Genomic DNA, 14,495 nt, shown 5'->3' with positions numbered 1-14,495 from the left:
ATACGTTGTAGAATCTCCCAAGAATTGGATATTTCTATATCTCTAGATGCATCGATCAATCACTCACATGCAAAACGGCATTTCTTTAAAACTTTGCATTTCAATAAAACTTTGCATTTCTTAATTAATTTTTAATTCCAATATATAAACGTATTTTCCCAAGAATTGGGATTATTTAGATGTCCACAAGAATTGAGTGACTTGAGTCTTTAGTGGTAGTTCACCACAATTATCAAAGCAAATAATGGCCAAGAGAAGTTAAGACTTTGCATTGCTTCCTCCTGCTTTTTAGCATCACACATTTGACCCTTTTTTGTTATGTACCACTAGCCTTCTGATACATACGTACACGTGTAAGAATTGGTCTTTTTTCTGTAATTTAAAAATTAAGTTTTATTTCTGTTTTAGATCTAATTACATTTTTTTTTAATAAAAACTTCAAAAACAAAGGAAGATTAATTAACATTTAAAACATGTAAGATTAATTAATATTTAAAACATGTAAAATTACTATTTGGATAAATTACATTTTGCACCCTCAAGTTTGGGTGAAATTACAACTTCTTACAACATCTTTAAAACATTTCAATTTCATACCTTTACTATTATTTCATTTCAATTTCGTACAACCGTCTCAATTTTTGTTAGATTTTCAGTTATCTACTTATGTGGATCTCATGGGCCCCATATACATGTGACATGTGGATTAAAAATTAATAAAATAATTTTTAATTATAGAAAGGCTCTCTCTCCTTCTTCCCCAACCCATAATTTCCCTACTCTCTTTCTCTTCTTCTCTTGGTCTCCGCACACCACTCACTCTCCTCTCCACCTCACCCAATTATGCCTTCAGAATGACACCGCTACACCACCGCTTCGCCCACTGCTACCTCCAGATTTCAGGCTTTTAGGATTTTTTGGGATGTGGCTGATCTGCCTACGTTGCTGAAGTTGCTCAGGCGACCTCACTGCACCACCGCTCACCACCACTACCAACGATCAAATGGCCATAGACGCTCAAAGAAGACCAGGGGTCCAAGAGCATGAAATCATGAGCCAAGAAAGGAAGAAAATCAATAATTCAAAAGAAAGGCATAGTCTTATTCTCTGCAAAGTGTTTAGGGTTGCGATTTTGCAGAAAAAATGAAAGAGGTTATGATTCTGGTGGTGGAAGGGATGGGGGACGAACGAAGAGGGAAGCGGGTGCGGATGGCCGTAGATTTCTTTCTCCCCGACGGCTTAGATCTCAACGATGCGTCGAATTTGAGGTCTCTGAATCGGTTAGCTCTGCGATTTCAGTTTTCGGCGAAGATAAATGGGCTTTGGTCAGAGTGGTTAGGGAGAGAAGGGGGAGGAGGATGTTGTCGACTTTGCTGTGGAAAGTAGGGTCTGAGACAAGGCTCTTCAATTCGAGGGCTTGGGTTTTGAAAATCACCACGTAGAAACTTAGGCTTTGTTCCATAAGGAACATTGGGTTGGTGGTTTGACATCGATGAGGAACGGCAGTGGAGTCGCTGTCTGAGTCATCTGGGTGTGTCGGGTTGTCGGAGAACAAGATGAAAAGTGATTGTAGGCACTGAGTTTGGGGTTGGAGATTTTTAGAGAGAGAAATGAGTGAGAGAGATAAGTGGGGTTATTTTGTTTAATTTAGTTTTTTTTAATTGATTTGTAATATTTAATTGTTTTTATTTGCCAAGTCATAAAAATATATGGATTTTATATTTTTCATGTCAACACTTAACGGTCAAATTAACAATTTGACTACGGATGTATGAGATTGTAATTAAATGATAAGTCAATATATGTGACTAAAATGTTTTAAAGATGTTGTATGAGATTACAATTGCACTCAAACATGAGGGGGTAAAATATAATTTACCCTTACTATTTTGTCTCGATAGTTCATTATTCTTCTCTATTGAAGTGAGAACATTATAGGGATATCGAAAGCTTCACCATTTTTATATGATAACAAATAAACTAATAAAGGAATGTTGTAAGCCTAATTGATTCAACTATTCTAAGGGAATAGAGAAGGGGAGGCTGGCGGCAAGAGAGAGAGAAGAGAAAGATTTCATTGTGAGGTGTATTGTATTTCACCCCATTGTGCCTTTATTTATAGTAGTATGATAGGTTAAATCCTTACCCTAATAGGATCACAACTCTAATAGGACAATATCTACTAAAGAAAATATTTCAAGATGTCCTTAGATACACAAGGATTTACACAACCACATTTGTATTCTAAATATGACTGTAACACTCCCCTTTGAGTGTGTAAATACTTAAATAAAACTTCGCATCAGATCTTCAGCAATTGAGGTAGAACAGTTGATGAAGTCGTCGGCACAACGGGCGAATGCGAGTCTCAAATTTAAAGAAAGTATGCATTGGTAGTAAAACTCACAAAACCTTGTTATGGTAAAACTGAGAAGTATGCATAGACTAAAACAAACATCATACGAGATGAAAATAGTGAACTCAACGTAGTATGACCATCCCATAATGGGTGCCTCATCAAAATCTTGTTAGGTAGCAAAAACCCAGTGGGAAAAATGCTCCTAATCGTAGGGAAAAGAGTACATTAAGATCAAGTGAGTATGCTTCTGGTTACTCCCCCCTGAGCTAGACATAACTTCCAAATAAGAGAACTATAAGCAATTTAACTTAGATAATTTACGCAACCGATTCCTTAGACGAGGTTTTGAAAAGTGGACTGGGGCAATGACTTGGTGAAGAGATCGGCCAGGTTGTCCTAGGAACGAATTTGCTTGACTTCAATGTTCTGATGCTGTTGTTGCTAGTAAAAGTAAAAGAACTTTGACGCTATGTGTTTTGTGTTGTCTCCTTTGATGTATCCATTATTTAACTGCTCGATATATGCTGCATTATTTTCAAAGATAGTCGTAGGAAGGTCAACGATGGAAGTAAGACCACTAGTGCTTCGAATATGTTCCATGACTACTCTCAACCAAAAGCACTCACACGAGGCTTCATGCAAGGTGAGAATCTCAGCATGGTTCGAAAAAGTAGCAACTAGCTTTGCTTGGTAGACCTTCAAGATATAGCGATGTCTCCAACGGTAAAGACATAGCCCATTTGAGAATGTGTTTATGTGGGTCAGACAGATATCTAGCATCTGCGTAACCAACAAGGCGGGAATCAACCCGATGACTGAGGGGGGCAATAGCTCATCTCGAGGATTCATGGGTGTAAAACAAGTCCAAATCCGTCGTACCTTTGAGGTAGCGAAAAATGTCTTTAACACCATTTCAATGTCTGCGTGAAGGCGCATTGATATATCCAACTAAAAGATTAACAATGAAGGAGATGTCGAGTCTAATGCATTGAGCTAAGTACAATAAAGCACCAATTGAACTTAGTTATGGAACTTTAAGCTCTGAAATCTCTTCCTCATCCTTATTGGGACAGAAGGGATCTCGTTTAGCATCTAGAGTCCGAATGACTATAGAAGTAATTGAAGGCTTCACTTTATCCCTATTAAAACGTTGCAACACCTTTTGGTTGTAGTTCGATTGATGTACTAGGATTTTATCCGAACAGTGCTGGATCTCCAGACCGAGACAATATCAAGTTTTCCCAAGATCTGTCATCTCAAATTTTGATTTCAAGTGAACAACAATTTCCTCAAGCTCTGCGGGAGTTCCGATGAGGTTCATGTCGTCGATATAAACTGCAACGATCGCTAATCCGGAATGTGACTTCTTGATGAACACGTATGAGCATAATTCATTGTTCACATAACCCTAACTTGTCAAATATTCACTCAGACGGTTATACCACATCCACCTGGATTGTTTCAATATGTATAGTGATCTCCTCAATCTAATCGAGAGAGTGTTCTGTGGTCTAGAAATATTTTAACCAGTCAATGGATGTCCTTTTGGAACTTTCATGTAGATTTCCGTATCTAGATCCCCATAGAGAGATGCAATTACCACGTCCATAAGCTGCATATTCAGTTTTTCAGAAACTACCAAACTGATAAGGTAGCGGAACATTCCATTACGGGGGAATACGTCTCCTCGTAATCAATCGTATGGCGTTGAGAGAAACCTTGGGCTACAAGGCATGCTTTGTATTGCACTATTTCATTCTTCTCATTACGCTTCCTCATGAAAACCCAATTGTAGCCCACAGGCTTCATATGTGATGGAGTAGGAGCTATAAGCCCAAACACCTTACGTTTCGTAAGCGAATCAAGTTCCACCTGGATTGCTTATTTCCAATTGACCAATCTGTTCTACGTCGATGTTCATTAAAGGAACGTGGTTCAATGTCATCGCTAAGCATGATGTCAGTAGCTACTGTGTACGTAAATTCATCGTCGACGATCATCTTATTAAGATTCCAAACCTCATCTAATATTGCGTGGCGAACCAAAATCTCGCGATTATCAGGATGTCGGTTCATTCATCTAAGACATCATCTTAATCTATAATAACCTTATGCGTTTGAACATATGAGCAAGCAATGGTCGGATTCAGATTAGGGTCACTAATTTGTGCCGTTTTCCTCTTCTAAGGTTGCGAATCCTTTAAACCAGGGGGTCTGACACGCTTCAGGGTAGGAGCAAATGATTGGCTAGCCGCCAATGAACCATGCCACGTGGGAGGTGCGGCTGCCCTACCCTTGGAAACGTGTCGGCCTTCTAAGGCGGTGTTACGACGTACTTTAGGTACATCGATCCTTGTAGGTGCTTTTGCAGTTGGTATATGTGATCTTGTCACATTTGCTAAATTAGTAAAAGCATTTGGCATGCTTTGAGCAATGCTCTGAAGATCTAGAATACGACACACTTCGGTTTCAGACTGAGTAGTGCAGGGATCTAAATAAGACATAGTAGGAGTATAACATGATAATTCGCAGCGTTCTACAGGAACGTTAAAGTTCTTATCTCCCCCTAATGACGAGAAGACTATCTCATCGAAGTGACAAACCGCAAAACGTGCAATAAAGAGATCTCCTGTCAAGGGTTCTATAATTGATGGCTAATGATAACCGATATAGATTCCCATTCTTCTTTAAGGACCCATTTTGGTAGGTAGTGGCGGTGTTATTGGCACATAAACTGCGTACCCAAACACACGTAAATGCGAGACGTCTGGCTCGTTTCCGGTAACCAATTGTAATGGTGAATGAGGTTGGGTAATGGTGGGCCTCAGGCAAACCAACATGGCTGCGTGCATTATTGCATAGCCCCAGGCAAATACCGGCAATTTGGTTTGAATAACCAAAATCTGAGTTATCAATTGAATGGGCTTTATGAAAGCTTCTGTCAAGCCGTTTTGGGTTTGAACATGGGGTACATGATGTTCAACATCAATCCCAACAAACATGCAATAATTGTCAAAAGTTTGTGATGTAAACTCTCCAGTATTATCCAATCGAATCGACTTAATCGGATAATTTGGGTGGTGAGCCCTAAGCTTAATAAGTTATGCTAGGAGTTTCGCAAATGCAATGTTGCATGTAGACAATAAACAAACATGTGACCAATGTGTCGATGCATCAACCAACACCATAAAGTGTCTAAATGGTCCGCATGTTGGTTGGATAGGTCCACAAATATCCCCTTGAATCCTCTAAAGAAACTTAAGATGGCTGTGAATAATTTTTGTAATTGAGGGTTAAGCATTCAACTTCCCAAAGAACAAGCTTTGCAAGGAGGGAATCCAACGTATGGAGGTAAATGATGCCCATGTGATGATTTGAGGATACAGTGCATCATGTCACATTCGGGATGTCCCATACGGTTATGCCAAAGCAGTAAAGTGTTCTGGAACCCAGGCACATGGCCGACCATATGGTGGGATTCTTTGCCACGAATGGTTGTTATGTAAAACCCAATTGGTAGACGTTCCAGCTTCTCGTGAATATGTTTCTGGCCATACTTGTAAGAAGTGATATAAAGAAATTCAGAACCATTATCTTCAGTGGTTTCAACATGATATTGATTATCTCGAATACCTTTAAAGCTCAGCAACATTCTTCCGGAACGTGGAAAATAGAGGGCATCTTAATGGTTAAAACACTACCATTGGACAACATTATATAGGCCTTTCCATAGCCTTCTATCAGGTTGGATGGGCATGAGAAGGTTGTCAGATGTGCATTTTTAGGTATGAAGTTAGTAAAATAGTGTCCTTCATGCAATATAGTGTATGTGGTAGCACTATCAGCCAGACAACTAACTTCCCCACTAGGCTTACATATGAATAAATTAATTAAATTGGTCACATGCATAAATATAATTTCATTCATTTAATTAATCAATCGAGAAATAATATCCATAAAATAATTATCCATAATTCAAAACAAACCAAAAACTAAACAAATTATTCTTAAGACTTAGAAAAATTGTCCAAAAACTAAACCATAAACCTAAAAAAATAAAGGGGGGAAGGGAAGGGTTCGGCCACTCCTAGTGGATTTGGCTACTAGGGGTAAAAACACCCTAAAACATGTCTAGAAAAATAACACTTTATTCTTCCATAGGAGCAGATGCCTACTAAAAATCTAACAGCTCTATGGATGTAGTAGCATCTTCGGGATGTTCCACATGTGCAAAGTTAGACTCACGAAGGGAATGATACTTGGCAATGGCCTCGGGCGTAGCTTGGCATACGCGTGATCAATGATCATTTAATCCACAGTGGTAGCACATGTCTAGTTTAGTGGAAGCTAATTGAATGATAGTTTTTCCCTTGTTCTTGAAGTTTGAGGCCTTCAGGGCAAGGGTTTGGCACTTCTGGGTCAAATTTCCTCCCTTGGGTAGACCTTGGACCCGTGGGTGGGCTTGCTGCCCATTAGCACGGCCATGACGATTTTTTCATTATTTGTGGCTGCTATAATTAGTCGCATGCGCTTCAGGCGAAGCGTTCAAGCCAATAGGTCGAGCTTAATGATTCTTCATCAAAAGCTGGTTCTGCTTTTCAACGAGAAGTAAAACAGAGATCAAATTCGAAAATTTGGTGAACTTTTGTGCCCTATATTGTTGTTGTAGGACAATATTGATGGCATTGAAGGTTGAATAGGTATTCTCTAGGAAATCCTCATTTGTTAAGTCCACTTTACAGAACTTAAGCAATGATCGGATTCTACAAACTTCATAGTTGTATTCATTCATGGACTTAAAGTCTTGGAAGCGTAAATGCTGCCAGTCGTGTCTTGCTTCAGGCAAGTAAATGTCTTTTTGGTGATCGAAACGATCGGCCATAGCAAGCCAGATGGTGCGTGGATCCTCCTCAGTGAGGTACTCGATCTACAGTGCATCATGGATGTGTCTTCGAATGAAGATCATTGCAATAGTTTTCTTAACTTCAATGACTGGTTCATCGTCGATAGGTTCCTCAATGGTGGCTTTAATACCCTTTGCAGTAAGATGGAGCTTCACATCTTGAACCCACTTCAGGTAGTTTCTTCCAGATACCTCCAGAGCGATGAAATCAAGCTTGTTCAAGTTTAACATGTCCCTAAAACAAATGGTACAAAAATGTGGTTAGTCATATGGAAAGTCATAGACATACATCATAGAACATTAGGGTTCTATAGACATGTATTGGTTTAATTTAAGCATAAAAGCTACATGTTTCATGTGGTAAGTTTTGAATGAAAACTTTAGGATTCAAAGGCATTAAATATGAAACTACAAGTTCAATTTACTTTTATGAACGATTAGTTCATAAATGAGAAGTTCCTGCAAGAACACAGAATGCAATCTGTTGATTGAAGTGTAGTGGATTTGAGTTGTTTCGGGAACTCAAGTGTGAGAGCTTCAGGACAAGGAAAGGATGTCAATGGTTCAAAATATAAAAATAAATTATTGAACTGTTAATGTCCAAAAGTAATCATCAGGTCAATAATTTTGGATTAATTATTAGATTAATGGACTGCTAGTCACTTTTAATTAATTCAATAAATCAGAACCAAACATGGTTAATTGTGGAAGTAAAATAATGACAGACATGTCATATTAGCTTCGGTTGGCGATAAACCAAGTGATAATTAAATTAGAATTAATTAGCGTAAACCAAAGTACCAAAAAAAAATATATTTGGGCATGATTTATAGTGATGCCAAAAATTGGCATTGGGTCAAAAAAATAACGCGGCCCAGGCAAAAGTGGGCTGGCTGCGATGTGGGGATAGGCTCTGCAGCATTGCTGCAGTCATTGGGCCGTGGGAGGGCTACATGCCTCTAGGCCGTGTGGTCTAGGTGAGCCCAACAGCAAAAGCTGTTGGTTTAGGCAAAAAACAAGGCACGGGGTAAAGCTGGCTTGCGAGTTGGTGCGGGGAAGGCTTAGCCGAGGCTGGCTCCTTGGTTTTTGGGTTGGGGCAAGTCAAGCCTGGTAGCATAAGTTACATGCAAGTGGGCCTAGACTTGGGCAAAACCCAGTAAGCGATACAGGCTTGCTGCAGGTTTGGGCCAAGGACTTAGGACAAAGCCCAAAAATTGAAAAGTTGTTTGTTTTGGGCTTGGAGGGGCTGCAGGCCCATGGTAACCAACCCTTATCAAGCCGAAGCCTGGTGTTTGTGTATGCGCAGCAAAGCCCAAAGGGCTGCTGCCATAGTCCAGATGTCACAACGACGTCGTTCTAATAGCGTGCTCTATACGGCTGGGCTGCAGGCCAGCTACAGTGGTTAGCGGTGGTGCCAACGGCGGTGAGCCGCAGCCATGTCACATATTTCCCGATCTTTTTTTTTTCGACATCACTAGGGCTTGAAAAACCCTAAATTGCTTCTAATTTATTTATATGCTTTGACTCACAAATTCCACATAGCAAAATAATAATTGCGTAATGCATGAAACATATATATATATATATATATATATATATATATATTGACAAATATATGAATCATATACAATATATATATATATGTATATTGGAAGGAAAATATAAATATAAGGGCTTCATGCATCATGGGGAGTGTTTTCATGCTTCGTGGACGTTTCAAATATCTTACTTTATTTTAAGCGTACCTAATTGGCAAAAAAAAATAAATTAAAGCCTTTGCATTTTGTAGAAGAAAACCTCGTCCTACAATCCTTCAGTTCCTTAGCTTTTGACAAGAGTGTGTTGATAATATGTTGTAAGCCTAATTGACTAAACTATTTTAAAGGAATAGAGAGGGGGAGGCCGACAGCAAGAGAGAGAGAGAAGAGAGAGATTTAATTGTGAGATGTGTTGTATTTCACCCCATTGTGCCTTTATTTATAGTAGTACGATAGGTTAAATCCTCACTCTAATAGGATCACAACTCTAATAGGATAATATCTACTAAAGAGAATATTCCAAGATATCCCTAGATACACTAGGATTTACACAATCACATTTCTATTCTAAATATGACTGCAACAAGGAAGATATAGAAAGGCTGATAAAGCTAATTAATTAATTAAAGAGGAAAGTTTATATTTATCCATTTATATTTCCTAAAAGAATTTTATATTAACCATTTTGAATTTGAGAGAACTGCATGTTCAACATGGACAGTTACTTGCTACTGAAGAAAATAAGATCAAATCTACAACTACACGTTCAACTACCAAGATATAGTCCTATTCACTATTCTAAAACTCTCCGCCTAGCGTTGCATAGGCACTAGGTGGCTGGGCACTGCTCCGGTTACTTCCAGACATTTGAACATTAAGAAAGCCTGCTTAGGCGCCCCCTAGACCGTATAGACGCCCCCTACTAACCCAGACTTGCCTATATCGTGACTCTCATTTTGCATTTTATTTTTTCTATAAATTGTAAGAGACTTGTTGACTACTTAGATTAACACAAATTGGATTTTTGTTCCCATGTTTTCACCTTGTTCTAATACTTTATAATCTATAAGTTATTCTATTTTGCAAATTATGTATTCTAATGCAATTATGTATTTTTTAAGTATAAGCAGCTACTTCTTTGTACGATATTATAATAAATTTAGGCTCTGCCTCCTACCTAGGTAGACTTAGTATTAGGCGCTCAGTATTAGGCTCTGCCTACCACCTAGGCGCTAGACTCCCAGTATACCGCCCGACTAGCGCCTAAAGTCTTTTAGAACCTTGATCATGTTGACTCTTATCTAATAGATGTTCACCACATTTTTTAAAAAATTTCATCACATGTCTAATAGATGTTTATTACGTATTGTAATTGGCTGTTACCGATTTGGATATCCATCATCTCCAGTGATAGAGTTTCATGCATGCACCGAAGGAGAAGGAGTAGCTTGCCCTATATTTAGTATAAAGAATAAACCACGAAGTCTAGAAATATTGAAATATAAAAAGCTTAGAGAAAAAATTAAAAAAACTAACTACTAAAGAAAACAACCATAAAACCTAAACCTAACTTAAGGTCCGTCTGGAAACGTTTTCAATATGCAGAAAAGTTCTTGAAATCACTCTCTCGAAGGTACGTATGTACTATATACGCAAGTACGCTACATGTATGTTACTCCACGCCGTCAAAAATGTTATCCAGTCCTGTTTCAAGCACTGCATTATACCCAGAAGTGGTAGCTTCCTTAGCTTTAGATTCTCCGCTCAAATCTTCCAAAAAGTCGTATCTTGCATTGCTAGCCAGCATGAGGCAAACCAACCACAGTAGGGACGAATTGAGAGATAAAAAAGCTCCTCCGCCAAGAACACCAGTTTTGGCTGTAGGGCAACCACTTGCGCTGCTGAGATTTTCATACATGTTGTTGTTGTGGTGCTGCTGCCCAGAAATCGTTGGCCATAACAATAATGCTGCTGCTAATCCGATTGCACCCCTGTGTTCATATATGATATAACGATCACATGCTCAAATTCGACGAAAATAAAAGGCATGTATTATGTGCTTATTTAAAAGCGCGTAAAGTACTTATTTATTCAGAAACCACGTTTTATTAGGGTTTACGTCAAATGCTACACTCTTTGATTATTTGAAAGCACTCTTTAGTATTTTTACAATTCAAATTATGATTTTTCATTTTGCAGCTTGTAAAAAATTTGCTATGAGTCCTAATAGTTCAATCGCCGCAATTTATCCAATGTAATTTACTAAATGTTACAATTTAAAATCAATTAATTAAACACTTTTTGACAAAAATAACACAAGAGGCATGCGAGATGTTTTTACTCCTCCAGAAAGCCGAGTTTATCCTCACATATATCACTCTCGCATTGTCGAAAAAAAGGACTAAAGTAACACTTCACCACATCTACAACAAGCACTAGAATTATACTTTGGCCTTCCTGAAGGCCCTTTCAAGGTTTCACTAGTGACGTAAAAGATAAAGAGAGTGGTGAATGACTTACAGAGTGCTGTTGAAGAAAGTAACAAATAAAGTGCTTTGGAGAAAAGCACTGGATGGAACTGATTTGCCCTTGTATGGGTAAAATACAGAGAGGAATCCAGTCAAAGAAGATGCCACTAAAAATGCAAAGGACAGATACCCATATACAACCGTTGGATCAGATGGGTACTTGCACATCACTACGCCATTCCGGCTCATTATGGGGATACCAGCTGCAGGCTACAAAACCCCAAAAAGGTATTTAATATGTCGTTGAGGTTAAGAGGTAGTTTTTGGTTTTTAAGTTTTATTGTTTGTTAAAATGAAATAGTTACCAGAGGACCTTTAAGTTTAACATTCATAAACAAAAGAAATTGGTCCCTAAAATGGTCAAAGAGTTACAGTAGTTTAACTTTAGGTTCTGTCGAAAAGTTTATTGGTGATTAAATGGAGTCACTTGGTGTGATACCCCAAAGTTTTTCGTATGTAGTTAGGGTTTTAAAAGCACAATTATTCAAAGGAATAATTATAAGATATTCAGGGAGGCAGTCATTGCTCCATTTTTTGGAGATGAAAAATGCATAATATTTGAAGATTTTAATTGATTTTTAATATTTTTAGAAAATATAAAATGAGTATAAAGGAAATAAAACATATAATTAGATAATTAGACTCACTTCAAAAAATACTCTATATTTTTTGACCTAGATCTAAAAGCCCCTTTAATTTAACCACATACTGCTACTATATGTTAGGTTTTATTTTTTCAATTATACTATTTGTGACTTATATGCATCAATAATATTTCATAAAACGAAAATAAGTTTATTTCTATTTAATATTGGACAAATCGCAAAACTTTTTTTTTTAAATAAAGTAAAAACATGATGAGATTGCGGTACCTTATGGACTTCAGCAGCAATTCCGAATGCAAACGACACTATACCCAATACCGCAACAATCAAACCCATCTTTATCATAGTCACTGCCATCGATCCAAGCTTTAAACTTGATCGCCAAGCTCTATATGTATATGGAGTTAATTAATCCCTGCATTAACCAAATTAATATGACTAACTGAATAAAAAGCCATTTGATCTGACTAATAATTCCAATACGTAAATAAACAAAAGCACTTACTATCTTTCACGCCGGTGATTTGAGAGTTGAATGAGTTTTTATGTAATTTATGGTTCTTGCAGCTTTTATATTAGAGCAAAGAAGTAGTTTTCTAAAAGGAATGTTATAACACTTCGATTTTAAATAGAATTCTCTCCTGATTGAGATTTTAGATTAGGCTTAAAATTAGTATTTTTTATTTATAAAAACCATTAATTTAATTAAATGCAGATTACGTTTTCCCACCGCGGTGAAAAATAATCATGCATGTGCACTATAGTTTAAAAATAAATAGTGGGTGAAGTTAGATGAATTTTAGTGTTTAATTAGAATCGACAACACGAGTTTTCAAAAATGATCAATTTAATTGCCACTCAGTACTATGGTCTAGTAGTATTCATTTTCACTTGTAAGTGAAAGGTTTTAAGTTCGATTTTCGCCAAAGGTGAATTTGAACAACATTATTGCTAACTCATTGTGAGGCTTAGTCCATTTGCCCACCCTCTTATTGAAGATAATATCGTTTGGTAAAAAAATATGATCAATTTAATTATGTCTTAATGTTTTAGTAACTTGTAGTCTCTACTGTATTGGAAGAGAACTTAATTCAAATTTCAAAATCAGTTTGTTGATCAAACGTATATAGATAATTAGGACGGTTTAATGTTTAAATATGTCAATTAAATTTAGGCCTAATTGGATAAATGGTTCTTGTGGTGATGTGAGGTTTAGTTCATTCTCTCACCCCCTAGTGTAGATAATATCGTTTGGTAAAAAAAGATGATCAATTTAATTATGTCTTAATATTTTAGTTACATGCAGTCTCTACTGTATTGGAAGAGAACTTAAGTTCAAATTTTAAAATCATTTTGTTGATCAAACGCATATAGATAATTTGGACGGTTTAATGTTTAAATATGTGAATTAAATTTAGGTCTAATTGAATTAATGGTCCTCGTGGTGATATGATACTTGGAAGATAGTCCCTGTGGTAAAAAAAATTCGGATTTAAACCCATGTGGTGAAGTTCGTTAGGAATTAAGCCCAAATCAAAATTTATGTTAATTAGTTTATCCGTTAAGCTCTTCTTCTTTTTTCCCACAAGAGAAATATCTAGTTTCATAGATATGCAGCAAGCTTCCTTTGCCAAGGGATCCAGCTCAAAATATACTTGGCTTCATCCTTGCTGTAGACTGCCCCGTGGATTAAGTTTTCTGCTATGTATCTGACGATGGTGTTGCCATGCTTACCTTCGAAACTCTTGCCGAGGCATCTGAATTTGCAAGAAAATGGGTACCATTCTGCAAGAAATATTTTTCGATTAAATCATGTGCACATGAGTTTTACTTCTCACAAAAGATTGACTATTTGAAGGATAAAGTGCAACAATCTTTTGTGAAGGAGCGCAGAGCAATGAAAGTAAGTACCTAATGGCCGAAGCTTCTTCTAGTTGCAACTGAATATTCACTCATGATAATTTGATATCAAAACTAAATGAAAGCAAGCGTGCTAGTTGTTCGGCTATGAGGCTTATTACGATAAAAATCAAGCTTGTAAAAGCAATGAAGCAAAGAAGATCTAAAGTCGGATCCATTGGCAAAAGGAGCTTGCTGCATATCTATGAAACTAGATATTTCTTTTCTGATAAAAAAAATGAAAAAAAAAACATACACACACACAACTTGACGAAGGAACTAACGGAAATTTTGATTTTGGGCTTAATTCTTAACGGACTTCACCAGAATGACTTAAATCCGAATTTTTTTACCACATGGACTATCCTCTGAGTACCATATCACCACAAGGACCATTTATCCAATTAGGCCTTAAATCTAATCAGTTAGACCTTAATTATGAGATATAATTAGACAATTTAGGGCTTATTCAAGTTTAATGAGTTCATAGAAACCATTTAGCCCTTATTATACCCAATACATATAGCTAGGATAGGATTTGGGGAGTTAAGTTTTTTGAACAAACGATATTATCTAGGATATGAGGGTGGGCTAAGCTTCACAATGGATGAGTAATAATGTAGTTCAAATTCGTCATTTGCGAGAATCAAACTTAAAACCTCTC

At 37.2% G+C, this 14,495-nt stretch overlaps 1 protein-coding gene across 1 annotated transcript; it reads right to left on the bottom strand.

Moving 5' to 3' along the window:
• Positions 1-10,283: 10,283 nt before the first annotated feature.
• Positions 10,284-12,451, bottom strand: LOC126632765 (uncharacterized). The gene is made up of 4 exons (XM_050303237.1): positions 12,438-12,451; positions 12,200-12,347; positions 11,320-11,537; positions 10,284-10,790 (listed from the first exon to the last, which is right to left on the bottom strand). Exons 2-4 carry the CDS (start codon positions 12,287-12,289, stop codon positions 10,472-10,474), a joined length of 627 nt encoding a protein of 208 aa, XP_050159194.1. The 5' UTR covers positions 12,290-12,347; positions 12,438-12,451; the 3' UTR covers positions 10,284-10,471.
• Between the last annotated feature and the right edge of the window lie 2,044 nt (positions 12,452-14,495).

Source organism: Malus sylvestris, chromosome 8 (genome assembly GCF_916048215.2).
Source record: "Malus sylvestris chromosome 8, drMalSylv7.2, whole genome shotgun sequence".
NCBI classification, from domain to species: domain Eukaryota; kingdom Viridiplantae; phylum Streptophyta; class Magnoliopsida; order Rosales; family Rosaceae; genus Malus; species Malus sylvestris.
The sequence above is the reverse complement of the archived record's forward strand: the minus strand, read 5'-3'. Positions and strand labels throughout refer to the sequence as shown.

Bases quoted from the DNA above. Each gene is read 5' to 3' on its own strand.
- LOC126632765 (XM_050303237.1), bottom strand. From the start codon at position 12,289: ATGGCAGTGACTATGATAAAGATGGGTTTGATTGTTGCGGTATTGGGT. The intron at 11,538-12,199 runs GTACCGCAATCT...GGGGTTTTGTAG, and splicing joins TTGCTGCTGAAGTCCATAAG to CCTGCAGCTGGTATCCCCAT. The intron at 10,791-11,319 runs GTAAGTCATTCA...ATATGAACACAG, and splicing joins ACTTTCTTCAACAGCACTCT to GGGTGCAATCGGATTAGCAG.